General features: G+C 39.3%; 1 protein-coding gene across 3 annotated transcripts; it reads left to right on the top strand.

The window, feature by feature from the left end:
* Positions 1 to 378: 378 nt before the first annotated feature.
* On the top strand, positions 379 to 23,890 carry impdh1a (IMP (inosine 5'-monophosphate) dehydrogenase 1a). 3 transcript variants are annotated; one of them, XM_017722524.2, is made up of 16 exons: positions 379 to 1,115; positions 4,874 to 4,972; positions 7,903 to 7,951; positions 12,336 to 12,437; positions 12,522 to 12,596; positions 12,736 to 12,942; positions 13,089 to 13,176; positions 15,116 to 15,315; positions 15,810 to 15,900; positions 16,022 to 16,117; positions 16,263 to 16,406; positions 18,446 to 18,590; positions 18,706 to 18,849; positions 19,800 to 19,883; positions 21,005 to 21,021; positions 22,178 to 23,890. In XM_017722524.2, the coding sequence occupies exons 1-16, from the start codon at positions 877 to 879 to the stop codon at positions 22,276 to 22,278; spliced, it is 1,881 nt and encodes a 626-aa protein (XP_017578013.1). In that variant the 5' UTR covers positions 379 to 876; the 3' UTR covers positions 22,279 to 23,890. The 3 variants fall into 3 exon arrangements, with proteins under 3 accessions (XP_017578013.1, XP_017578091.1, XP_017578170.1); XM_017722681.2 differs by lacking the exon at positions 379 to 1,115 and adding an exon at positions 3,992 to 4,140; XM_017722602.2 differs by lacking the exon at positions 21,005 to 21,021.
* Positions 23,891 to 23,980: the final 90 nt, after the last annotated feature.

The following is a 23,980-nucleotide window of genomic DNA, read 5'->3' as shown; positions in this document are numbered from 1 at the left end:
TGGTACACAATTGTACCTTAAGACCAGTGTTATAGTTGTGAGTGTACATTTACACAGTTTGTGCCTTGTACCTGTATAGTACCTTTTTTCTGCCAGTGTGCACATGGCAACTCACCTCAAAACACACACAGCTCCATTGGGTCCAAGTTACATGCAAATACACATTTTGTTTATGCTTTCCTGACACATGCTGACATCTACCTTGGAGACAACACTGGGCAGGAAACTGCACCTGAGTGCCCTCCTCCATCCTCCTCTCCTTCATTACCCAGCATGTAGTATAGTCCCCCCTCCCAACTAACACACACACATGCAGTTAATGCTGCAATCCTCTTTGTGAAAGTGACGTGCTTCTGTCAGAAACAGAGCTAAGCTGGAGAGAGAGAGAGAGACAGAGAGAGAGAGAGAGAGAGAGAGAGAGAGAAATACATGCTCCTGCACTCCAGATATATTAGTGTTTTGTTTTTGTCCTGCTCTGCTACTGGTTCCTCGTGCATAACCAGCCATTTTGTAGTGGTGAAGTGACACTTTATTTGAAGACAGCAGGTCTTAGAAGAACAAGAGTTCTCCTGAAACGTCTCTGCAGAGCTCTACTTAGGTTTACCAAGATAAGCCCTACCAAGCAGCCCTGTTTAGTTTTGGAGGAAGCCACTTGCAGCACTGGATGATGCTGCATGGGACAAGCCTGTGACTGTGCCCTTCTACTAAAAGGCATTTTTTGAGGAACGAACTTGTGTGTGAGTCTGTGAAACTTCAGCTTGACCAGTTGGTGAATGCACAATCAACAGCGCAGCAGCTGGTGTGTGTTGAGGCTCTGGGGGTCAGCTGGGTTGGGGCAGGGCCACAGTGGAGGAGAACACGCTGGATTTCTCTGGGATGGAGGGCCATGGCTATGATCGTTACATGGATGGGGAACATGACAGCTATCAGATCGACTACCGCCGCATCGTGGGGGACACAGAGCCGGCCAGGCCTCGGCTGAGCCCCCGAGACCAAGACCACCACTTCCATGGCCCGTTCGGACACAACACACCCCACGGGCATGGCCACGGGCATGAAACAGCTGCCCAGCGCTACAGCGCCACACGGATCCAGGCCGGCTATGAGCCAGAGAGGTGAGTGTGCACCCCCTTACAGTTCAGCAAGACGCACAAGACAGAAACACTTCATGTTGTCTGTGTCTGTATAGCAACACAGAGTTTTCATCAGCTTTATTAATCAAATTGGACTAATGTTACACTGACAAAAGTAAGGTATAGAATTGGCTTGGCTGAAATGTATACATGTCTATAAAACTCAGTTTGGTATTTTAAAGTACTTATGTGTTTACAGTTGTCTTTGTTAATGTAGTATATTTTATTGATGAGGAAATAATGTAAGCATTTACTGCTATCAGTGCCATGAAAAACATTAAAGTTTGCTTAATGATTTATTATAAAAATAACATGAGAAATTCATTTGATTAAAGCACATGCGTTATGGTAGCATAAGCTGTTTTGAGTCATAAATGATCAGTGTGAGGAATGTGGAGTTGTTTTAATGTAATGCTTTTAAAAAAGTGCAATAAATCTGTACCTGGACTGACATGAATTCAGTCCTCTTATCAGTGTGGTCCTGCCAGTGCAGCCTAAGGCCGAGCAGCAGCAGGGTCAGGGGGTCAGAGGGGAAGAAAACCTTTTCACTCATAATGCTTAAAAATGACTCAAACAAGTTTCCATTACCTTAATAGTAGCACAGTAATAATAATACCACAACTACTTGTAACAACATAACTCTGGAATATTGCAATAGCTGTAGCAGCAGCATTCAAATATGACCCCTTGCCTTCTTATCCCCATTCCTATCTGATGAAGGATTACATTAAAAAGAAAGTGCTATATATTTTATACTTAATCTGTGGTTTAGAGTAGAAATCCTGCTGTGAAAAACAGAGTGTCACTACTTAGAAGCATCAGATTAAAGGCTCTCACTTACACAGCCATAACCAGAGCATCATATAATAACGCTTTTTACAGAATGACTGAATGAGGTTTCAAACATGCAAATGTTCAGCTGGAAATGTGCCCAGCCCACTTATAAGGAATAAAGCACTGTAAAACTTCCAACCTGCTGGGCTCTCTTGTTTTTAAGGAGGTCTGCTGGACTGAAGAAAGAGTGGTCCAATGAATCCAGCAGACCACCTTGAAAACAAGACAGCCCATTTGGTGCAGGAGAATTATTCTGACACAAGACTCTTTTTTGGTTCATCTGAACTGGAACATTATATTTCAGCCGTGATATGTTTTCTCTTACATATGCAGTTTGCCTAAATACAGCCAGTGTGGTGGACGTTTTTCACCAAAATGAAAAAGAGCAGGGCCTGGAATCCTTGCCTGTACATCGGTTCAAGTATTTGCACACTTCTGCCATTTAACCATTGATAAACGTTCCTGAAGTTCTTTAGGTTCCTTCATAAAATGTTTAGCAAAATGATTTTCATTTAAAAAAAAACCTTTAGCCCAACATCAAACTGATGGTAGACTTTTGTTTGGGCAAATCCTGGAGAAGAAATCCAACCAGACTGTGCTGAGGCTACTGTAAAGCACAGAGGTGAACACAGTGAGCTTGTGTTCATGTTGGGGTCATAAACTCTGAAGTGTCCAAAGACATTTTGGATGCAAACCCGCAGACGTCTGCAAAGAAACAGAATAGAGCTCAAAATAGCGAATGTTTCAGAATGATATTGATAATAATGACACACCAGCCACCAAGAATACTGTGTCAAAAAATGACTGTAATGGAAAAGAAATAAATGTTACTTGGTTAAAGGTCTTGTTTCCTAGCATGATAAACTTAAAACGTTTTATGTATAGCACTGATGTCCAAATTCTGGGGCTGCTGTAAAGGTCATAACCCTAACCCTAACCCATTGAGTGGGTTACCCCACTCAGAGAGAGAGAAAAGGGGGTTCGGGGTGTGTGTGTGTGTGTGTGTGGGGGGGTCATTCATTCCTCAGAGAGAGAGAGAGAGAGAGAGAGAGAGAAAGAGAGAGAGGTGGGGGGGGGTTCCTGTCGTTCCTCAGAGAGAGAGAAAGAGAGAGAGAGAGAGAGAGAGAGAGGTGGGGGGATCCTGTCGTTCCTCAGAGAGAGAGAAAGAGAGAGAGAGAGAGAGAGAGAGAGAGAGAGAGAGAGAGAGAGGTGGGGGGGAGTCCTGTCGTTCCTCAGAGAGAGAGAAAGAGAGAGAGAGAGAGAGAGAGAGAGAGAGGTGGGGGGGAGTCCTGTCGTTCCTCAGAGAGAGAGAGAGAGAGAGAGAGAGAGAGAGAGAGAGAGAGGTGGGGGGATCCTGTCATTCCTCAGAGAGAGAGAAAGAGAGAGAGAGAGAGAGAGAGAGAGAGAGAGAGAGAGAGAGGTGGGGGGGAGTCCTGTCGTTCCTCAGAGAGAGAGAGAGAGAGAGAGAGAGAGAGAGAGAGGGGTGGGGGGAGTCCTGTCGTTCCACAGAGAGAGAGAGAGAGAGAGAAAGAGAGAGAAAGAGAGAGAGGTGGGGGGGTCCTGTCGTTCCTCAGAGAGAGAGAAAGAGAGAGAGAGAGAGAGAGAGAGAGAGAGAGAGAGAGAGAGAGAGAGAGAGAGAGAGGTGGGGGGGGGTCCTGTCGTTCCTCAGAGAGAGAGAAAGAGAGAGAGAGAGAGAGAGAGAGAGAGAGAGGTGGGGGGGAGTCCTGTCGTTCCACAGAGAGAGAGAGAGAGAGAGAGAGAAAGAGAGAGAGGTGGGGGGGAGTCCTGTCGTTCCTCAGAGAGAGAGAGAGAGAGAGAGGTGGGGGGGAGTCCTGTCGTTCCTCAGAGAGAGAGAGAGAGAGAGGTGGGGGGGAGTCCTGTCGTTCCTCAGAGAGAGAGAGAGAGAGAGAGAGAGAGAGAGAGAGAGAGAGAGAGAGAGAGAGAGAGAGGTGGGGGGATCCTGTCGTTCCTCAGAGAGAGAGAGAGAGAGAGAGAGAGAGAGAGAGAGGTGGGGGGATCCTGTCGTTCCTCAGAGAGAGAGAGATTGGGTGGCGTGGCTGTGTAGATGACGGGAAAAGTCAGTGGAAGTTGGAGAGGAAACAGGAGTGAGTCACTAAACCCGCGCTCGTCTCTCTGCACGCCGCCGGTGCTCACTGTGTTCTCGCTGCAGCACGTGAGTAAACCGACTAGAGCGACACTCACCCGTCTTGTTTACACACTGCGAGTGAGGGCAGTATGGGATATAAATGAGGATACGTCGGAAAGAGTGGAGAAAGCCTAGCCTACAGCATCAGCATCAAAACAATCAAGTACTCAGCCTCACAGCTGCCGCTCGGTTTGGAAATAATGATAAAGGGCGGTAGGGCGACGCCCACTGTCCCCACTGTCTGATACTGGACTGTGTGATACTGGACTGTCTGATGCTGGACTATATGTGCTAAGGAAGGTTCAACTTGGCAATTTACACCTTATTTTTCATTCCAGATTGCTTCATGAATCAGAGTTTTTTCTTTATTCTCTCTTTCTCTGGCTCTGATTGTATGTAATAGCTTTTTGTCTTATGTTCTCATCATTAGAATAAACGCTTTAGCTGGTCTTTGCACCTATTTGTGTGAAAGAGCGTATCACTGCGGTGGGAACAGAACCTTGTCTCTCTGTGTTTGATGTTTTTCGTTTCTCCATCATGACTTGAAAATGCCATTTAGCCTTTACATTTTGTCAAAATTTCAAAAGAATTAAGATCTAAGAATTAGATCTTGTTCCATTAACTTCCACTGAAAGTTGAGGACTTTTTTCCTTCCTCTGCAAAATGACCTTTTTGGAATAAAGCCTTTACAAAGTTTTGTTCCAACAGCAACAATATGTGTATCTGATGAGTGCGGGGGTCTGTATGTCTATGTCTGCAGTATGGCTGATTACCTGATCAGTGGAGGAACAGGCTATGTGCCCGAAGACGGACTCACTGCCCAGCAGCTCTTCGCTATAGGAGACGGTCTCACATACAAGTAAGTCTAGCTGACTCTCATCACTGCTATATTCAAGCTTTACACATATACCCTTGTAACGTGCTCTTCAAAGAAAAGGCAGTGATTAAATGTACAACCTATGTGAATGCATAAATGGTTCTCAACCTGCTGCATATGGTTCTCAAAAACTTAAAAAAAATACTTCTGTCTGCCACCAAAAGGAGTTCTGCTATTGTTACAAACCATAGAACCTTTTTTGGTACTATATAAAGCCCTTTTTGCGAAGAGTGCACAAAAGTTTGACTTTTACAGAGTCATTTTTTTGGGACAAAATCTCAATGGCTTAAACAGTCTGAAGAAGCATTAACTATGTATTTATTTATTTTTGAGGTGTATCCAAAAGTGGTTCTTCAAGGGTTCTTAAGGAAAGGCGGTGTTGATATGTAGAACTGTGACAACTCAAAGAACCATTTGCATGCACAAATGCTGCTTATCAGGCTTAAATGGTTCTTGTCTGGAATGACTCTTCATATAAAACTTTTCAGTATGATTCTGCATAGCACCAAAAAAGGTTCTGTAATTGTTACAGGCCATAGAGCCTTTTTTGGTACTAAATAGAGCCAGTTTTTGTTAATAGTGTATTGTGTATACAGCTTGTTTTATAGACAGGCACTTCTTCAGACATCTATCAGGGAGATGACTCTGAGCTCTATGGCAACCTTCAGAGTGTATCCATAGAAACAGAGCACTTCATGGTTCTAAGGCCTACAAGAGAGCATGGAGAGAGAGTGTGTGTGAGAGGGAGGGAGAGAGAGGTGTTTAGAGAGATACATCTGAAAATCAGGTCATGGCCTTTCTTGTCTCGGCTATCAAACAGGAATAGCCACCTTTGATGATATTATCAAAGATATGAAGATGTGCTCCTAGCCTCTCATTACCAGAGCAGTGGTCTCTGTCTATTTCTGTTTGCTTGGCTGGAATCTTTAATCTTCCCTAATGGAGGCTTTATCTGCGCTAGATCACAGACTGGTGGTCACTCTGAAATGCAGCAGTGGGCCTGCCGTTCTGCTGTGCTCTCTAAGTCTCTGTTTGAAACATGGGCCTAAGCATTTCCTCATCAGGGTTAAGATTACTGATGGCCCCCCTTTGGCTGCCTGTGTGTCTCTCTCGCCCTCTGGTCTGACGGTAATGCTGCTTTCACAGAGACACTGTCTGGTGATGACACAGTTAAGAACATTAACGGGACGTCTCTGGGTGCCATACTCTTAAGTAGATTATGTAACTCTTTACAGTACCGGATCATTATACACAAGCGCACACACTTGCTGACAATTAACACGCTGGAAAATACGTCACAGCCACTCGTATCACTGTATCCTGTTTAATTTTGTTCTTTACAAACACCAGATGGCCTTTGATGAATGGGTCTATAGGAAACAGTCAAGAATTACATTTCTTTCTACTTTGAAGTTGCAAAGAAACAAAAATATCTTATTACAGTGACATTATGCTCATATCTGTGCCTTCTGCTCAAACAACCATACTGCAGTTGTAATTATAAGCAGTGATGGAAAGTGGTTACACTTAGGACATGGAAAATAACTTGAACAAGAGTGTCTAATGCCGTTCTGTTCACCTTCTGCTGGTAAATAGTGTCTATAGGAGGAGCTCACGCACTCCTTACACTCAGCCAAACATGTCAGGATTGATTTTTACAGCTGGTATATTGGGTCCAAGGCAATTTTGTGTGTAGTTTGCTTCACTGAAATATACAATAAGAATTAGACAGGTGTCATGTGTACCCATTATAAAAGGTTTGGGGACACAGCTGTTCAAAATGTGTTTAATACAAATAGGCATGCTTTCTTTATTGGTGTGCAAAAACATACTAAGCTTATTTCGAGCAAAGTTATATCAAACTTGACATTATACACACATATGACAGTATTAGTGACCGTGCTATCTTGGGAATTATTGCCGAACCCCGCATATTTCTCTCTTTATTGTGATTTCAGGTGTTTAAACTGCCTTTGAAGCAAGATTCAACCTGTGCTTTAACAATAGTTTGGAAGGGAAACTGTAGTTGTTTCTTAAAACCTGCTGTTCATACCAAGGTAGACACTTTGATGAGTGAGTCTCTGCAGAATATACTCAATTTTAACAAATAGCTGCTTTATCTTAACAAAAAAGCTTTGCAGCCATTTTTTATTACGTGAAGTAATATAAAAAAAATGAAAATTTGAAAAGAAAGTAGAGTGTCCCCAAACTTTTGATGCACCATGCTTGTATGTACACTAGTGTTACATATTAACCCCGTAAACGGCCTTGACCCCACAGGCGGTTTTGTTACACACGTCTATAACATAAGCATAGCTCGGCCAGTTTGCGCAGAAGTCCCTGCATATACTGAATAATAAGCCTTAGTATATAATAAGCCTGGGATTTTAAGGGGTAAATAATCAGATGTAATGAAAATTGCTGCTACTATATTAAGTAATAATGTATACAATGTACACTGAAATACTATAGATAGAAACCAGAAGGTATTTTGAGATTATTTTAAATTAATAATTTATTTTCATTGTTAAATGATAAAAATGTATATTAAAATGATGTGTTTATAACCATTTCTTGTTAAGCCATCTGCCTGAGCTCTGATTACCATGTTTCAAATACAAGGCATTTTTAATTTTATTGTAATATCGTTCCCGGTGTTATACAGCTTTCTCAGTTATTATGAAATCATCTACAGCTCTGTTCATCATTCTCTAAATTGTCTTCATTTTTCAGCTTCCTAAACATGAAACACAATCTTTGAAGTTGTAGAGTAGTAATATTGTAATAGAATTATTTTTAATTGTTTTTAACAGTTCTAGTGTATGTCTGTCTATCTAACATTATTTCCTCTCTCAGTGATGTTATTCTGAACTAAGTGAGGCCTTTATGTCCCTTTTTTGTCTTTGCCTCAGTGATTTCCTAATCCTGCCTGGGTTCATTGACTTCACCTCTGATGAAGTGGTGAGTACTCTTGGAACATGTTGCTGAGCCTGGGTTGCTCATGTTTCCCTTGAGGACTTAATTATATGTGTGTTCGGTAAATACAGTACATTTAGTAAATACAGTACATTTAGTAAATACAGTACATTTGGTTTAGTGAGGGGGAATTTTCCTAATTAAATTGTGAGCTAAAGGTCTCCTCTGACAGCTCTGAGATGGAAAAGCTGAGTCAGTTGCTGTGCAGACTGAAATCAAAGCAAAGCAGTGAATGGAGTGTTAGATATGCGGCTGGTTATGGGACAGTGGAAAGGGGTGAGAGAGTGCAAATGAGCTGTGCAAATGAGAGGCTCAGATGGTGTTAAAATCCCAGATGTATAGGACATGTTCTCACAGGCAGGGAGGCTGAGGAGTGTCTGTTTGTGTGTATGTATGTGTAAGCACATGAAAGTTGCAAGTTTGGTTTCTTTTGGATGCATAAAGAGCCTATATAATGGTACATTTTCTTAGTTTTTTTTTAAATAAGAGAGAGTATCTAAGCATACTGTTCACTCCCAGTCCATGCAGTCCAAATATAGAAACTTAGCTGCTTCACTGTTTTTGTGATGTCACAGAAATCAATGCATTTTGACATACCCACCTATTCAGCCTGCATTAGTTTAGTGTTGAAGCTGCTTTTTGAATGTGGCATAATACATGGAAGCCAATCAAAACAGATTATTAACTCCTTAAATGGCCATGGACCCACAGGTGGGCCCAAAGTTTTATTACACCTTTCTACAACCTAAGAATACTTCAGCCAGATTGCACAAAAGTCCCTGTAGTTCCAGAATAATAAGCGAGAATTTTTTTTCCCAGTCTTTTTATGCATTTTATAGAATCACAAACATGTTACATTGTTCAAGTGAAACAACAAAAGGTGTGCTTCTGCATCAACCCCTTACCCTTTGACCTTAACCCACCCACCCCCTAAGAACACATACTTCCCTCTACAGCTGCCCCTGGGAATCTGACAGAGATAAACAGAACATCTACCAGAACAAGAGTGGGCTAAATCAATATGTGAATAATAATAAATGTAAATGATTAATTACAATATGTACAAATATATAAATAAAATTAATGGGGGGGGGTTAAATTATAAATAAATAACTCTCTTGATTCACATATTTAGGCATTGCTATCTTCAACAGAGTTGTTGATAAAATCAAGCATAGGATCCCAGGGCCTATGAAAGGATCTCAAGGAACCCTTCAGGGAAAATCTTAGTTTTTCGAGCTTGATGCATAGTGGAACATCCCGGATCCAACCATCATACTTCCATTTAAGAAGAAAGTCACGTCTAGCCAGTAATTTGTGAAGGGAGTAACACATCAGGGGTGATGCCAAATAGGGCTGTTAAGGGATTAAGGCCTAAATTACTGTTGAGGACTTGATTGAGGGTGTCAAATATATTAGACCAAAAACTAGTCCAGAACACATGCACATGGTCAGCTGGAGACCGTTTACATCTCTCACAAGCATCACTTTGATTCAGAAATATTTTTGCCAGCCTAGTGTTAGTAAAATGAGCTTTGTGGTGCACCTTACACTGCAGGAGGCAGTGACGTTATGAATGTGAATGAGGTATGTACACCGTCTAGGATGCAAGTTCAGTGGTTGTCTGAATGAGTAATTCCTAAGTACTCCTCCCAGGACTTTTTAAGAGTTTCCGTAGGTGCTACCTGTACAGATTTAATTCAATCATAAATGACGCTGCCCAAGCTAGATTTTTAGCCCAAATATTTGATAGGAGCCCCATTCTTCATGGCTAAATATTGAAAAATTAGAAATAAAAGAGGAGACCTAATATATAAATAGGATATTAAGTTAGTCAAAAAGGCAACAGAGAACCCCATGATTCTCCACCTAGTGCAAACATGGGGAAAGCTTCAACAATTATTTGGACGTGAAGGATTTCTCTCATGTAAAACACCCCTATGGAGAAATTGATTATTTCCACAGTTCCTTCAAAGTAAAAATGTTAGTGAATGGCCCAAAAAAGGAATTCATCGTTTAGAACATTGCTACAAGGAAGGAGTCTTTATGCCTTTTGAACAGGTTAAACAGGAATATAATTTATGCAATACATTTTTTTTGTTACCTACAGCTACGAGGCTTAATCAGAACTAATAGTAAACATAAATGGAATCTACCCACAATGACACCAATGGAAAGGTTCTTTCATTCAGATCAGCCACTTCAGAAAATCATATCAAACACGTATATAGCACTTCAATCAAATCAATCTGTAAGTGAACCAGATAGGTCAAAGGTTAAATGGGAGTGGGATTTGGGTGTAACCTTAAATGCAAAGTTGTGGAGTGATCTGTGTAAAGATAGTGTTACATCTACTCTAAATTCTAGATATAGATTAATTCAGTATAATTTTATTCACCAGATTTATGTTACTCCATCTAAATTGTACAGATTTAACCCCAACATTTCACCCCTCTGTTTTAGATGTGGCTCCGCTGAAGGAACTTTTTGCATTGCACCTGGACATGTCCTAAAGTGATTGATTTCTGGCAAAAAGTCTGCAATACAATATCAGAAATTAATGAAAGGACCTTTCCAGTAGACCCAGAAATTTGTCTTCTGGGAAATTATAATAATGCAGATTTCAGAAATAAATATGCTCTACAGCTTATAGAAATGATGTTTATCATTGCTAAAAAATGTATCGCACTAAAATGGAAATTAGACGCTCAAATTCCTATTGGGATGTGGCTTTCTGAAATCAAGAGTTGTATACCCTTAGGAAAAATAACCTATCAATTACATAATAATAGTTAAGTGTTTTATAAGACCTGGCAACCATTTATTGATTACATTAAGGACATTCCACTAGACCAGATAGAATGTATACAGGCATAAATAAATATAATTGCAACTCTCGTATCTCTCCCTTTTTTATTTACCCCCCCCGGTATAAATGTACAACAATGTATGTTCTTCATTTGTTTTTGTTATTGTATTATGTTCATAAGCTTTAAAATCTCAATAAAATATATAGAAAAAAAATCATAAATGACAGATAAGAATTGCTTCTTGGAATAACCAAGAGTAAGAAATTGATTGATATAAGTTTCAGGGGGCGGTTGGGAAAGTGGGGGAATAGCTTTTGAACAAAATGTCGGGCTTGAAAAAAGAGATAATTGTTGGGTAAGTTGAATTTAGTTGATAAGTCTGAAAAGGAAAAAAAGACACCATCCTTATAGAACTCGAAGACTGTAGCAAGTCCATTACTTGAGGTTCACATACATCAAATCTAAAAGTAGAGTAACAAAACCAGCCTGTTTAATTCAGAGTGATAAAATGAGGTTGGAAAATAGACAAAATGAATTATGACTGATTTCTTAAATAAATCCATACAAGTGTCATAAGTGGTCTTCACGGAAAAATAAAAATCTGTAAAATTTAGGATATGGGCCCTTTAGGATGTAAGTAATCATTTTAAATTAATGTTATTAGCTGTAACTGCTGATCTTGTGCTGACTTGGCTCAGTTGCTGTTTTGAGCTTAATTGTTTTCTCTGAAGTATTTATGTGCGCTCGCACAGAAATTGGGAGAGATCGGTAGTGTATGTTTGAGAGGCTAAATGATTGCCCTGCTAATTTAGATGGTGAACAGTGCTTATGTTTTGCACTTCAGATTCAGCTAGAGGAAGATGAATAGAGGAGAGAAAGGCCTTTAATACAGCTTCAAAAGACTTGCTCTCAGTTTTTCCTCCTTCAAAGTCTTAGAAGTTATTTACATTTTCTGCTTCTCACAATCCAAGTAATCTCTACCACAGCCGGTGATGTTGAGGTGTGGACTCTGGGGTGGTCAGTCCATTGTTCTGAGAAGCTTCTTTATTTGATTTGCAAATGCTCTTTTTTGTCTATTCACTTTTTTCAATAACATCTTGATAGCTACACCTTTTAGACTCATAGAGTTCTCACAGTGGAAAGATGGACATCTTTCAGTTCTAGTTTTGGAAACTTTTTCACATTCTTCATGCGAGTGGATTATCTCAGATCTAATCTCCTCAGAAATATCTCCAGAAAAATGTATAACTTATACTTGTTTTGATTAGAAATGAAATAAATAAAGTTCTTGGACTTTTGAGCAATACTGTATTTAGGGGTTGTTAGCATTAGAGACATTTTCTAACCACAGTCAATTTCTTTTCTTTGTGTAATGTATAGTGATGGTAGATGACAAACATATCATATTGGAATGCAATGTGTCTCTGAAACAGTAGGAAAGGAAAAATAAAAACATTCCTAACAAAATGAATTTTGAACCTTTTCTATCGGCCCATTTGTCATGAAATATTCACCTAATGTGAAAGGTAACTGGCATTTTCAAATGTGATGTCATTTAGGATCTGACCTCTGCCCTGACTCGGAAGATAACCCTGAAGACCCCTCTCATTTCTTCTCCTATGGACACTGTGACCGAGTCCTCCATGGCCATTGCTATGGCTGTGAGTACCATGCACAAACAAAAAATTGAAGTAATACAAAGAAATGTAGTTCATTCTCATGACCTTCTGCTGTTTGTGTGTTAGCTCATGGGTGGGATTGGGATCATCCATCACAACTGCACTCCAGAATTCCAAGCAAATGAGGTTCGGAAAGTTAAGGTGAGTGGAACAATCTCAGCACTACAAGATGAGTGTAATTAGATTGAATTATTAAGCCTATTATGAAGAAACTGAATCTAATTTTCTCTTACAATTCACTGAGGCCTATAACAGTAGAGTGTTTTGTATATTATGGCAGAAATTCGAGCAGGGTTTTATCACAGATCCAGTTGTGATGAGTCCCAGGCACACGGTGGGGGATGTATTTGAGGCCAAGGTCCGGCATGGCTTCTCCGGAATCCCCATTACAGAAACTGGCAAGATGGGCAGCAAGCTGGTGGGCATCGTTACATCACGAGACATCGACTTCCTCTCAGAGAAGGACTATGACAGACCGTTAGAAGAGGTTCGTGGTTTATCTTTGATTATTGACTCATGACAGATGAGTTGTCTTGCTCTGGAACATTATGGAAGTACCCATCAATAGCAAGGCCACTCTAGGTAAAGTTCTTTAAATGCAATTTCTGTGAATTTGTCATCTTTTAAATCCAGGCGATGACAAAGAGGGAAGATTTAGTAGTTGCACCAGCAGGTGTTACGCTAAAAGAGGCCAATGACATCCTGCAGCGCAGCAAAAAAGGTATGCTTGTTTATTTCAAGTTCTTTGTTGCCATGCAGAGAGAAGGTTACATAGCACTATATGAAATTCTTAGTTTCTTCCTAGCATATTTGACAAAGATGTAAATACAAAAATAGTGCAAATTAACAGTCAAAATAGCATACATACACTCGCTCACATGATGATCCCTATATGGATAATGGCTTGATCCTTTAATTGGTAATGAATATTTATATTGCAGTGTGTGGAAGTTCTTTAAACTTTATAGCTTTTTCAGACTTGCATATCACATTTATAATAACAGTTCTTTAAAGAACTTTCTATTTAAAAAGTTCTTTAGGGAATCAAATGTCGTTCCTCAGTGCCGTTGCTTCAAAGAACATTTTTGTATTTGAATTTTGGATTTTTTACGAGGTACAAAATACACACAACTTTATAAAGAGATTTTATTCCAAGTAATTTTGGAGCATTTATATAGGCCCAGTCATCATGAAACATTCACACGATGCAAAGAACATTTCCTGTGTTAAAATGATGAAATGATATTCCTTTTCACCTTTGCTTGGCTGAGTGCCACCACTGATGCACTGACAGTGAGTTTTGTTGATTGCAGGCAGAGCCATGTAGAGAGAGAGAGAGAGAGAGTAGCCTCAACGGAAGTTCAAAATGCTTGATGGTCATGTGATTCACATAGACTTAACGTAAACACAGAGCGACAGAACTTTTGGGACTTAGCAGTCAATAAATGCATTGATTTACAATATTTATATAGAAAACTAACATGTATGTAGTTATAACAATATGATATATTTAAAAGTTAAAAAAGCTTCTATTTAAGGATTAAATAGCTATTGTTACTTGCCTTGTTGACATGTTGGGTTAATGTTAACATGGTTTCAGAGTGCGTTGTCATTGTTTATTGCTTTGCGTTTTTAGTATTATAGATATTATGCTCTTAAGCTTGTATGGTACTTGAGATCAGTCATATCCTAATGTTTATTGATATACTTAGAGGGAATGGAAGGGATGTTTCAGATCCGATTGAGATCAGATTAATTTTCTAACATTAACATATCTTTAATTTGTGTTTTTTTCAGTAATCCCAAGGCCTAGATCATCTTAATGACTTGATCACTTCTGTAAACTTTATTACTTTCAGAAAGGACAGAAGGAGCCCAAGAAATTTGTTTGGGTTGCATATGCAAAAATCCTCTGTTTAAATGGGCACGTTAAAACACATAACATTCAGACAGGACAGGACATAATAAACACATCTATTTATATTTGTCTTATATTTGTTTATATTTATATTTCTTATATAAGTCTTATATTTGTTTACTCTTTAAAGTCTCCAATGTACGCTATAAATCCTTATCTATAGTGACGTATCACTAAAATAGCTCTTACATTAACTTGTGTTCCAATGCATAACGTTACCCTCATTTTATCTCCTCCACCTCCACTCTACAATCTCATGCCCCAAAATTACATTTAACTAATAATTAACTCCCACCCACCCCACGAAAAATCACATGTAGAAGCCTTTTTCTGTAATTCAACAACGGTGAATGAAATTACATGAAGAGCAGGTAATTTACAAGGTAATGTTTATGGTTAACATTATGGGTTGCCATCTTTACTCAGTATCCTAGCCTAATCTGTTATGTTAAAGTTCCCTAAATCTCCTATTTTAGTCGGGGGTAATCCACTAACATGCTTTAATATACATGTTCATTTGATTCAGATGTGCTTATTATGTAAAAACTGATTCTTTAATTGTTTTACCCTTTAAAAGTGCATCACAGATGGTCTATTCTGCTGCAGCTCAGCTGTGCTTTTAGTATTTGCTGCTAACTTCCAGGAACTGTTGAGAGGCTCCATGATCAGCCATAGCTGGAAAAAAATGGTCCACTGGAGTGAACGAAGTTGACTCTCTCTCTCTACATGGCTCTGTTTGCAGGTAAGCTGCCCATCGTGAATGACAGTGATGAGCTGGTTGCTATAATTGCCCGCACTGATCTGAAGAAGAACAGAGACTATCCTCTGGCCTCCAAAGACTCCCGTAAACAGCTGCTGTGCGGCGCCGCTATTGGTACCCGTGAGGATGACAAGTACCGGCTGGATCTGCTCATGCAGGCAGGAGTGGACGTGGTAGTGCTGGTAGGTTTTTTTTTTTTTAAAGGACTGTGATTTAGGCAGCATCATTTAAACTTTTAAGAGACTTGAGTACTCTCAATGATAAAAGTTCCTAAATAATTCTTGCTTTAGACATATAGTTCTGGGGAAGATCTTTAAATGGTGTGAAAACTTGTAAAAGGTTCTTCACACTTGCATATTTACAAAAATGATTCTTGAAAGAACATCCATTGGACAGTACAGAACTAGAAGCGATTCTTCTATGGCAGCTGGTATTCCCTGTGCCAACGCTCCTGATCCAACTCATCAGGTAATAATCAAGTACTTTGTGAGCTGGATTAGTTGTGATGCAGTAGGGAATATTTTAAGTAGTGCAAAGTAGTGGGTGCCCAGAACGGGAGTTAAGAGCTCTTGAGCTAGTGTGTCTTATCTTGTTTTTTCCTGTGAGACTGTATATGAATAGGACTTGGGAATGATTGTAGGGAGTTATGCCTGTTGTCTCTGTATGTGTATTATAGGACTCATCTCAGGGAAACTCAGTGTTTCAAATCAGTATGATCAACTATATTAAACAGAAATACCCTGAGCTACAGGTGGTGGGGGGCAATGGTGAGTTATTATTTTTCACCTTTTCATTTTTTGTAGATACAGAGAGGATTAAAGCAAATGTGAATTAAAATTACTTGGTTCTTTTCATGCATTTTTTTTGTTTCTCTCTGCCTCTGTGTAGTTGTAACAGCAGCCCAGGCTAAGAATTTAATTGATGCTGGTGTGGATGCTCTCAGAGTGGGTATGGGCTGTGGATCCATCTGCATCACACAGGAAGGTGGGTATATACATGTATAGGCATTGCAATATATTTGAGTAATGTTGTGTATTGTTTGTATAATGTTATTTTTTATTTTGAAAATGATGTTATGATGCTATTTGTAAAATCGATCTGTGACACTGTGTGTGTGTTTTTTCTGCAGTAATGGCATGTGGGAGGCCCCAGGGCACCTCCGTGTATAAAGTGGCAGAGTACGCTCGCCGTTTTGGTGTGCCAGTCATCGCTGATGGTGGCATTCAGACAGTCGGGCATGTAGTGAAGGCTCTGGCTCTGGGAGCATCCACAGGTGTCTATTCTGATGATAAGTGCATTATTAATACTCATTTTAAAGACCTAAACTTTCTGATAACTCATATCAACTGATATAACTTTATAGCCATGCTCAGACATGAAAAGACCCATATCCTACATTTCTATTGATTTATTGTTTTTCTACTGAAGTCCACATTTTTGTGGGTTTATGTGTTTGTTATTTTTTACCATGAAGTTTTCAAACCTTTCTTTATCCCTTAAAATTAAACAAAGTGTTTTTTACAGCACCCTTAAGACTGACATGTGTAAATGACCTCTGTATTGTTTGGCTATCCCGTATTGTGCCTCATCCAAAAAGCAGCCTAGCCTGCAAGTAAACATAAATACAGTAAAAAAAAAACACATATTTCCTGTTCTTATCTTCAAAAAAGTATTTGATCTCTTAAAGTTTAAAGAAACAGTTTGGTTGTAGATTTCTCCATGATGCCCCAAGCCACCACATACAGTTGTTAAATTCCATCAGCAGCAGTTGTCAAGTCTAGTATTGATTGAGCCAAAATAGGTATTGGACAATAACTACAAAGAGTACTGCAGTGTTATGTGGAGAGGTTTGGAAGGGTTAAACAAACCCATTGTTAGAAAAATCATTCTTATACAACTTAGTTTCTCTGTTGCAACCTTTCATCCCATGAGATTGCTGAAGTGTGCAGAAACAGACAGAAGGCCATTGTGTGATCAACTCCTTTTAGGTAATGGGACAAGATGTACGAACCAAATGTGAGTGCTCTGGACAACTGGTTCTGCAAGGGTGTGTGTGTGTGTGTGTGTGTGTTTGTATATGTGTGTGTGTGTGGTGTGTGTGTGTGTGTGTGTGTGTGTGTGTGTTTGTATGTGTGTGTGTGTGTGGGTGTGGTTGTGTGTGTGTGTGTGTGTGTGTGTGTGTGTGTGTGTGTGTGTGTGTGTGTGTGTGTGTGGGTGTGGTTGTGTGTGTGTGTGTGTGTGTGTGTGTGTGTGTGTGTGTGGGGGGGGGGGTGTGGTTGTGTGTTTGTATGTGTAACAACTCCCTTTAAAAACCACACACTCCCCTATGTGCTGAGCAATTGCATTTGGATTCTGTGTACATGTAACTGCTCCCTTGCTGCAAGAATTAAAACTTCAAAGACATCGGTGGACTCAAGCTATTATTTAAGGGAATTTTCCTGTCAACTATCAAAAAAAAAAAACACTTCTTACTGAATTAATGCCATTTGTATTTATTCTAATATAAATCTTTTTCTTAGTAAATAAATGTTTATTGGGGAAGTAAATAGCTTTTTAATTGTAGTTTTCTGAGGTTCTCATAACTTTTGCAATACACTGTATTTAAATACATCACAATCTGTATGTAAATACATCACGAAAACAGTGTATTCAGAATGGACTATTTTTGTAGCTTAGTTTCCATACATGGACAGGTCAGTGAACAGTACATTTTGAAACTTTAACAATGTTAATGTTTTACACAAAACTGTTTTTTTTTTTGTTTTTTTTTTTTAACAAAAAGCAAGGGAAATTTCATTTTCCATGATATGGGCTCATTGACCAGACCCCAATAGTTACAGTTAAGCAGTTGTTTTTTTTTATGAAATTGTGTGACAGTTTTAACATTTGCCTACTTACCTTAAGTCAAAACGCAAACAACTCCTGTCTTGAAGGAGTGAATAGCTCAGCGTGATGGTCATGCAAGACGTTGCATTCATAAAGTTAGTAACTAGTGCCTGACAGTTTAGCCATATAACCATCACAATTTTCCTCTACAGCTGGTTGTTCTTTGCAGCATGTCGACTGATGTTCAAGACAGCATTATATTTCTGAACAATATCAGTTATTAGTACTTTAGGCTTTCGCCAAAGGCGGATAAACCTACCTTGTTATCAGCCAAATGATATATTGGGCAGGCCCTAATACATATGCAGCTTGATCACCAAATTCCAGTCAGTTCAATAGAGTTAATAACTTTGTTAGTTTCTCTGCTGTCCTTGGTGTCTTTTTAACTCCTTTCCTCCTAATTTCCTTTTACCTATTATGTAACAGTGATGATGGGCTCCTTGCTAGCAGCCACGACAGAAGCACCTGGGGAGTATTTTTTCTCAGATGGAGTACGGTTGAAGAAGTACCGTGGTATGGGCTCTCTGGATGCTATGGAGAAGAACAGTGGTAGCCAGAAGCGCTACTTCAGGTATATACTCACACAAATGCACACGTATGGATGTAAAAGATTATAAGTGTAAGTATAAGACTGACTGTGTTCTCTACATGTCTGAATGTATGTGTTTGTAATGTGTGTGTTACAGTGAAGGTGATAAGGTGAAGGTAGCTCAGGGAGTATCTGGCTCGGTTCAGGATAAAGGTTCAATCCATAAATTTGTTCCATACCTCATTGCTGGAATCCAACATGGCTGCCAGGATATTGGAGCAAAGAGCCTGTCAATCTTACGGTAAGAGCATGACTCAGCTTAATCTCTTTGGAGGACTGTAGAGGTGATGCCACAAGGCTAATGACGGATAAGTCCTTAACTCCAAGTACAAGGGGCCTTTTCACTTCACTTCCTCACTGTCATGACCATGCATATTACTTTCACACTAGTTGCCAAATAATTCAAAGCAGATACTGAATATGTCTTAATATTAATACATCAGTAGTTTATTATGTTACGAATAGCAGGCATGGCAAAGTCCGTGATTATAGGTGTTTGTGTGCGTGTGTCTGTGTGTTTCTGCCTACCTGCGGGATTTTTTGTGTAATGCTTCATTTGAACCTTTCTACGTTACCTTTCAGAAACATGTTATGGCAGATGTCATATGCTGTCCCGAATTGTCATGACAAATTTTGTTCAGTAATATAAAAAAGTGTCATGTTTTTTATTAAATTACTATTATTCATCGACTGATGCTATGTTTGATGTCATGACAGCTTATGTCACGTGCTCATTTTTGCTGTGTGCTCTATTTAGATGCCATGGCATCAAACATTATAACATGTCATGACAAATAATGCTAAAGGTAAGATGACATTGCTATTACTAGACTGAATCTGGATAACTAATGACAGCATATGACGTCTGCCATGTCATTTTATAACATTTATTGCCTTGTTATATTAATGTTGTGTAGCAGGGTTCAAGTAAAGTGTCACATTTTTTCTATAGAGAGACACTCATACTAGCTCCTGGACTTGATACTAAAATACTCTGCCAACACTGATATAGGCCCTTAAAATAAGTGGATAAATATTGCATCTTAAGAAATTTAAGATGTTCATTGATACAAGGCAGCCACGCCAGGCAGCAGACAGCAACCAGACAGCAAACTCCATTTCACAAAGATTCAACAAACCATGTCTTAGTGAGGATCTGTGTGTGTGGTGCTCTTTTTGTTTTATATGTAGTTCTATGATGTACTCTGGAGAACTGAAGTTTGAGAAGAGGACCATGTCTGCTCAGGTGGAAGGGGGCGTCCATGGCCTGCACTCGTAAGTGTCCGTCATCTCTGTTCTCTCCACTTTCTTATCCTGGCCCCTCAGTGACCATTTTCTCTGTGGCTCTTTTCTAACCCTGCTGTGCTCAGTGAACACTACACCAGCTTTTAGGCAGCACTACAAAGAGTGCTCAGGACACACAGGTGCTGAGGCTGTTTGTTCACATAGTTTTTGGACCCTTATCAGTTTATTTCATGCCCAGTTTTGTGGGTAATTCAGAACTTTATAGGCTTCTCCTGAAATCCATATTGAAGTCAAGGTGCTTAAAGGCACTTTTTCAGGAGGTGCAGATTAGTTCACAGCCATTGTAGGTTACTATGTAGAGCACAACTAAGTAGGAAATGCTAAGCTAAATTGTCAAAGCCTGAAACTTGGTATTCATCTGCTGTGCAAATGCCATCAGCAATAAGGTGTCAAACTAAAAGTAACGAACTAGCATCTTCAAACAATTAATGTTTTAATGTCTTAATGACTGATTACCTACATCAGTGTGGGGAGTTCTGGTCCTAGATGACTGGATTCCTGCACGGTTTCTGTCCAGGGAAAACACCAAACCATGCTAGACTCTGGCACAGTTTTAGCATAGGATAGCAGAAATACAGTAGATCCTGCCTTAGCTGGCACAGTCGACTTAGATCTAGGGGAAATTTCCCAGTCATTGATTAAGCCTTGTCCTGTGTTAAACTGTAGAGTCAATGATGAATTACCATTGATAAACCTTTATCAGTCAGAGCTTAATCTTGGTGTGTAAAACTCACCCTAGATGTTCATTATCATGAAAGGGGTTCATTAACTTAAAGCCTTGTACAATGTCTAAGATACACTTCTGCACATTAAACTGCATACTGAATGTTCTACTCAAATTTTACATTATGCTATTTACTAACCAGGCAAGAAAATTAAGGAGAGGGCCATAGCAGCAACATAGAAACAAACTTATCATCAGCAGCACACCTGTTGAGATCAATCTTATAGCTGAGAGTTCAGACACTCAGCAATCCCCTCTTAGTTTTTGCTGTCATCCCAAAAGACTTCATCCCCACATCTACTGATGGAATTGTAGAGTTTACATGTGAAATTGTCTTCTTCTCCTTTCTTTTATGCACTCATCGTAGATATTCTTTTGTGCCATGTAAGTACTCAGTCCTCATGTCTGTGCCTCTGTTGTAACCAGTGGTGGAGGGGATTGTATTGCATATCTAGTGAGATTTAGGACCTTTAGTGAAGTTCACTTTTTCTTCCTTGAGGCCCATCTCTCCCTATAATGTCTTGTGTAGATGATCCCAATGTCCTTCTGCAGCTCTGAAGCCCTTTGTCTGTACCCAACCTGTATTAGGATAATTTGGCCAAAAATGCTATTTTTGAAAACATTAAGCAGAGTTTGTGTCTTGCAAACATTCATTTATTGCAACAAGCATTTTTGACCAACCTATACATTTAACTTTAACCAGTAATCACTGGAGGATCATTTTTATGTCTTAGTGCTGTTATATGGACAGCAGGACAATGAAGTTTACTTTAATTTAAAGCTGAGATTTATTACTGCCATTTTTCTATACTGTACAAATGGTATCATGTAATTACATATTCATTTTACATAGTAGGTTATTATATGTATGTGTGCTGTACATTCTTTGGTTTAAAGCAGGGGTGCCCAAATGTTTTGCCTTGGGGGTCCAAAGTGCTATGTTTGTGGTGGGCTGAGGGCCAAAAAGACAAAACATTACACAGATAATGAAGATTGTCAGGTTATAAATTGGGTTGTTAAGGAAGTATTTTATATTACACTACTTTTTGTTACAAAAATATTTAAAAATACACATTTCCAAAGAAAATAAGAACTTGAAACATTACACAGTACAAAATATACTCTCTCAATGGGTGAGGTGAGCTGTGTGAGGGTAACTTTTTTGAAGGTCAAATTAAAAGTCCACATTGGCCAATTGACCGCATTTTGGGCAGCCCTGGCTTAGAGTCTGCACTTTTCGGCTTTTTTAATGCCAAGAAATGACAGAAACGTGGTAAAACAAAGTGAAACACACAACAGTAACCTTTCATAATAAAATATCTCCACTGTCTGTTATGCACCCAACTGTGCTGTCTGTCTGTTTTAGTGAGCTATGCTTTTGCTAAAGCCTATGAAAACCTCTAAGACCTGAAATGTTAAAAATGGGCATTTTTTAATAATTAATACATACTTTCCCTTCTTTCTTACTTTCATCATACTTTCGCTCCTTTTTCATTATTTTATGTTTGGATGTTAAAGATGTTTTGTCTTTTTGATGTAGTTATGAGAAGCGGTTATACTGAGGGTGGCAGCAGAGGCCAGATGAGAGCATTCCCCAATGTTCCTACCCCAACTGTGACCAAACACAACGGATTCATGTGATCCTGACACATCCTACACTTCTCCCATCCTCCCTCCTTCCCCCTGGTCACCTTCTCTGAAGAAAAGATGGTCTGTTGTTCCTTACCTGCTGTGATCTGCAGTGTGGTCCAGCAGCAGCAGTGCAAGTACCTGCATGCTGACTTCATAACACAGGCCTGAACATTACTGTGCACTTTCTGCTCTTTCTATTGCGTGAAACTGTATCAGTGGGGTCTCTTGGCTTTTGCTGTGTATGACAGTCCTGTCATGTCCTCAGTGTGTGATAGACCTCACAGGTTAGTATATACAGTCTAATGCTTTCGAATATCAAGCACTGTGGCACCACACACTGTAACTTCCTCACCATGGCACTCTGCAAGAAAACACAAACTCCTTTTCTTAGACTGTACATTTATCTTGTGGCCACTGTAACCAAAAAGTCTTATCTGTGGGCCGACTAGCAATAAACTGTGACCTGACTGGTTTTTAAGGCATTAAGGGGATCTAGGAAGCAAGCTAAATATAATAAGATTTATGTGAATGCATGTGGGCTAGTTCACAAGCTGCTTGTTTCAGCATGCTTCTTAGGTTCTCCCAATAGCCAGCTAAGAATATGGAACCAGAAGCTAAGCATTAGCCTTAAAATCAGGGATCCCCTCAACCTGCATGCCTTATGAATGAAAGCAAAGCGTAGAACTAAGATGTCACATGAGAGAAATCTCTGATTGGAATTGTAGTTTTTCATTCAGACATTGTGAGAGTCAGAGTCTTGACCATTAGAAATACTGGCATATAATAAAGTACTCTGACATATGATTTGTCAAGAACAAAAACATGTTAACAAATGGCTGCAGTGACGAAAAAATGTAATGAAAACAGTTTTTATTAGACATTGAACATTCCTGTGTGGGTGACTTGGATCCGAGTAGAGCGTCACTGTACAGTTTGCTTTTCCGAGAAGTGCACCATGGTCCAGGTATTTTGGTTAATGGTGTAAGAAAAATGTTAGTGTTGTACATTTGCTTGGTGTAATATCAAGAGTGATACTTTGCAGTGTAAGAAATTGATTGCTGCACAATGAATGTATAATGACTCCATTCATTTGTTCAATCAAAGCAACAATGTAATATATGGATGTGTACTTTGATGGTGTGGATGTGTGACTGTCATTTTGTCCAAGTCATTGTTTAAACTGAGTGGAATGCATATGGAAAGTCACATGATTCCCTATATTTGTACAGAACCTGTTTGGAAGAGAAACTGCTAAAATAAGTCTATTTTATTATAATACTTTATTTTGTTGAATGTTCCTGTATTATTTTTGACAACATTCTTCTGCTGAGGTGAAGAAATGAAGATATCATATATAGTTTCTTTAAGTGAAAAAGTAGCCGCTAGGCCACTGTTTTATAAGAAGGCCTAAAATGAGCTCTCAAATAATCAAATCTCCGTTCTTTAGCTATGTAAAGCACAGATAGAGCTAAGGAAGTTTGGTGTATATAATCCGTGGTCAGAGATAATAAAGACTTCTCTGTAGGTCAGGCTTTTGCTGCTTATGTATTACTCTCTGTGCACTCAGTCATGCAGTGCAAAAGAGTCGCATTAATAAAGATGGTTATATAATTAACAACAATCTTTCCTCATTATTGTTTACATATTAGCACCAAGAGGGGGCGGTATGATGATAATAATTCTGTGAATGGATCAAGAAATCAAAAGTACG

This window comes from Pygocentrus nattereri, chromosome 7 (assembly GCF_015220715.1).
Source record: "Pygocentrus nattereri isolate fPygNat1 chromosome 7, fPygNat1.pri, whole genome shotgun sequence".
NCBI lineage: Eukaryota > Metazoa > Chordata > Actinopteri > Characiformes > Serrasalmidae > Pygocentrus > Pygocentrus nattereri.
Note: the sequence above shows the minus strand (reverse complement) of the source record. Positions and strands in the feature narration are given on the sequence as shown.

What these genes read in the sequence shown, in the direction of transcription:
- impdh1a (XM_017722524.2), top strand. Translation starts at nt 877, where the DNA reads ATGGAGGGCCATGGCTATGATCGTTACATGGATGGGGAACATGACAGC. An exon ending in GCCGGCTATGAGCCAGAGAG is followed by an intron (nt 1,116 to 4,873) that starts GTGAGTGTGCAC and finishes CTATGTCTGCAG; the next exon opens with TATGGCTGATTACCTGATCA. An exon ending in ACAGGTGGTGGGGGGCAATG is followed by an intron (nt 15,901 to 16,021) that starts GTGAGTTATTAT and finishes GCCTCTGTGTAG; the next exon opens with TTGTAACAGCAGCCCAGGCT.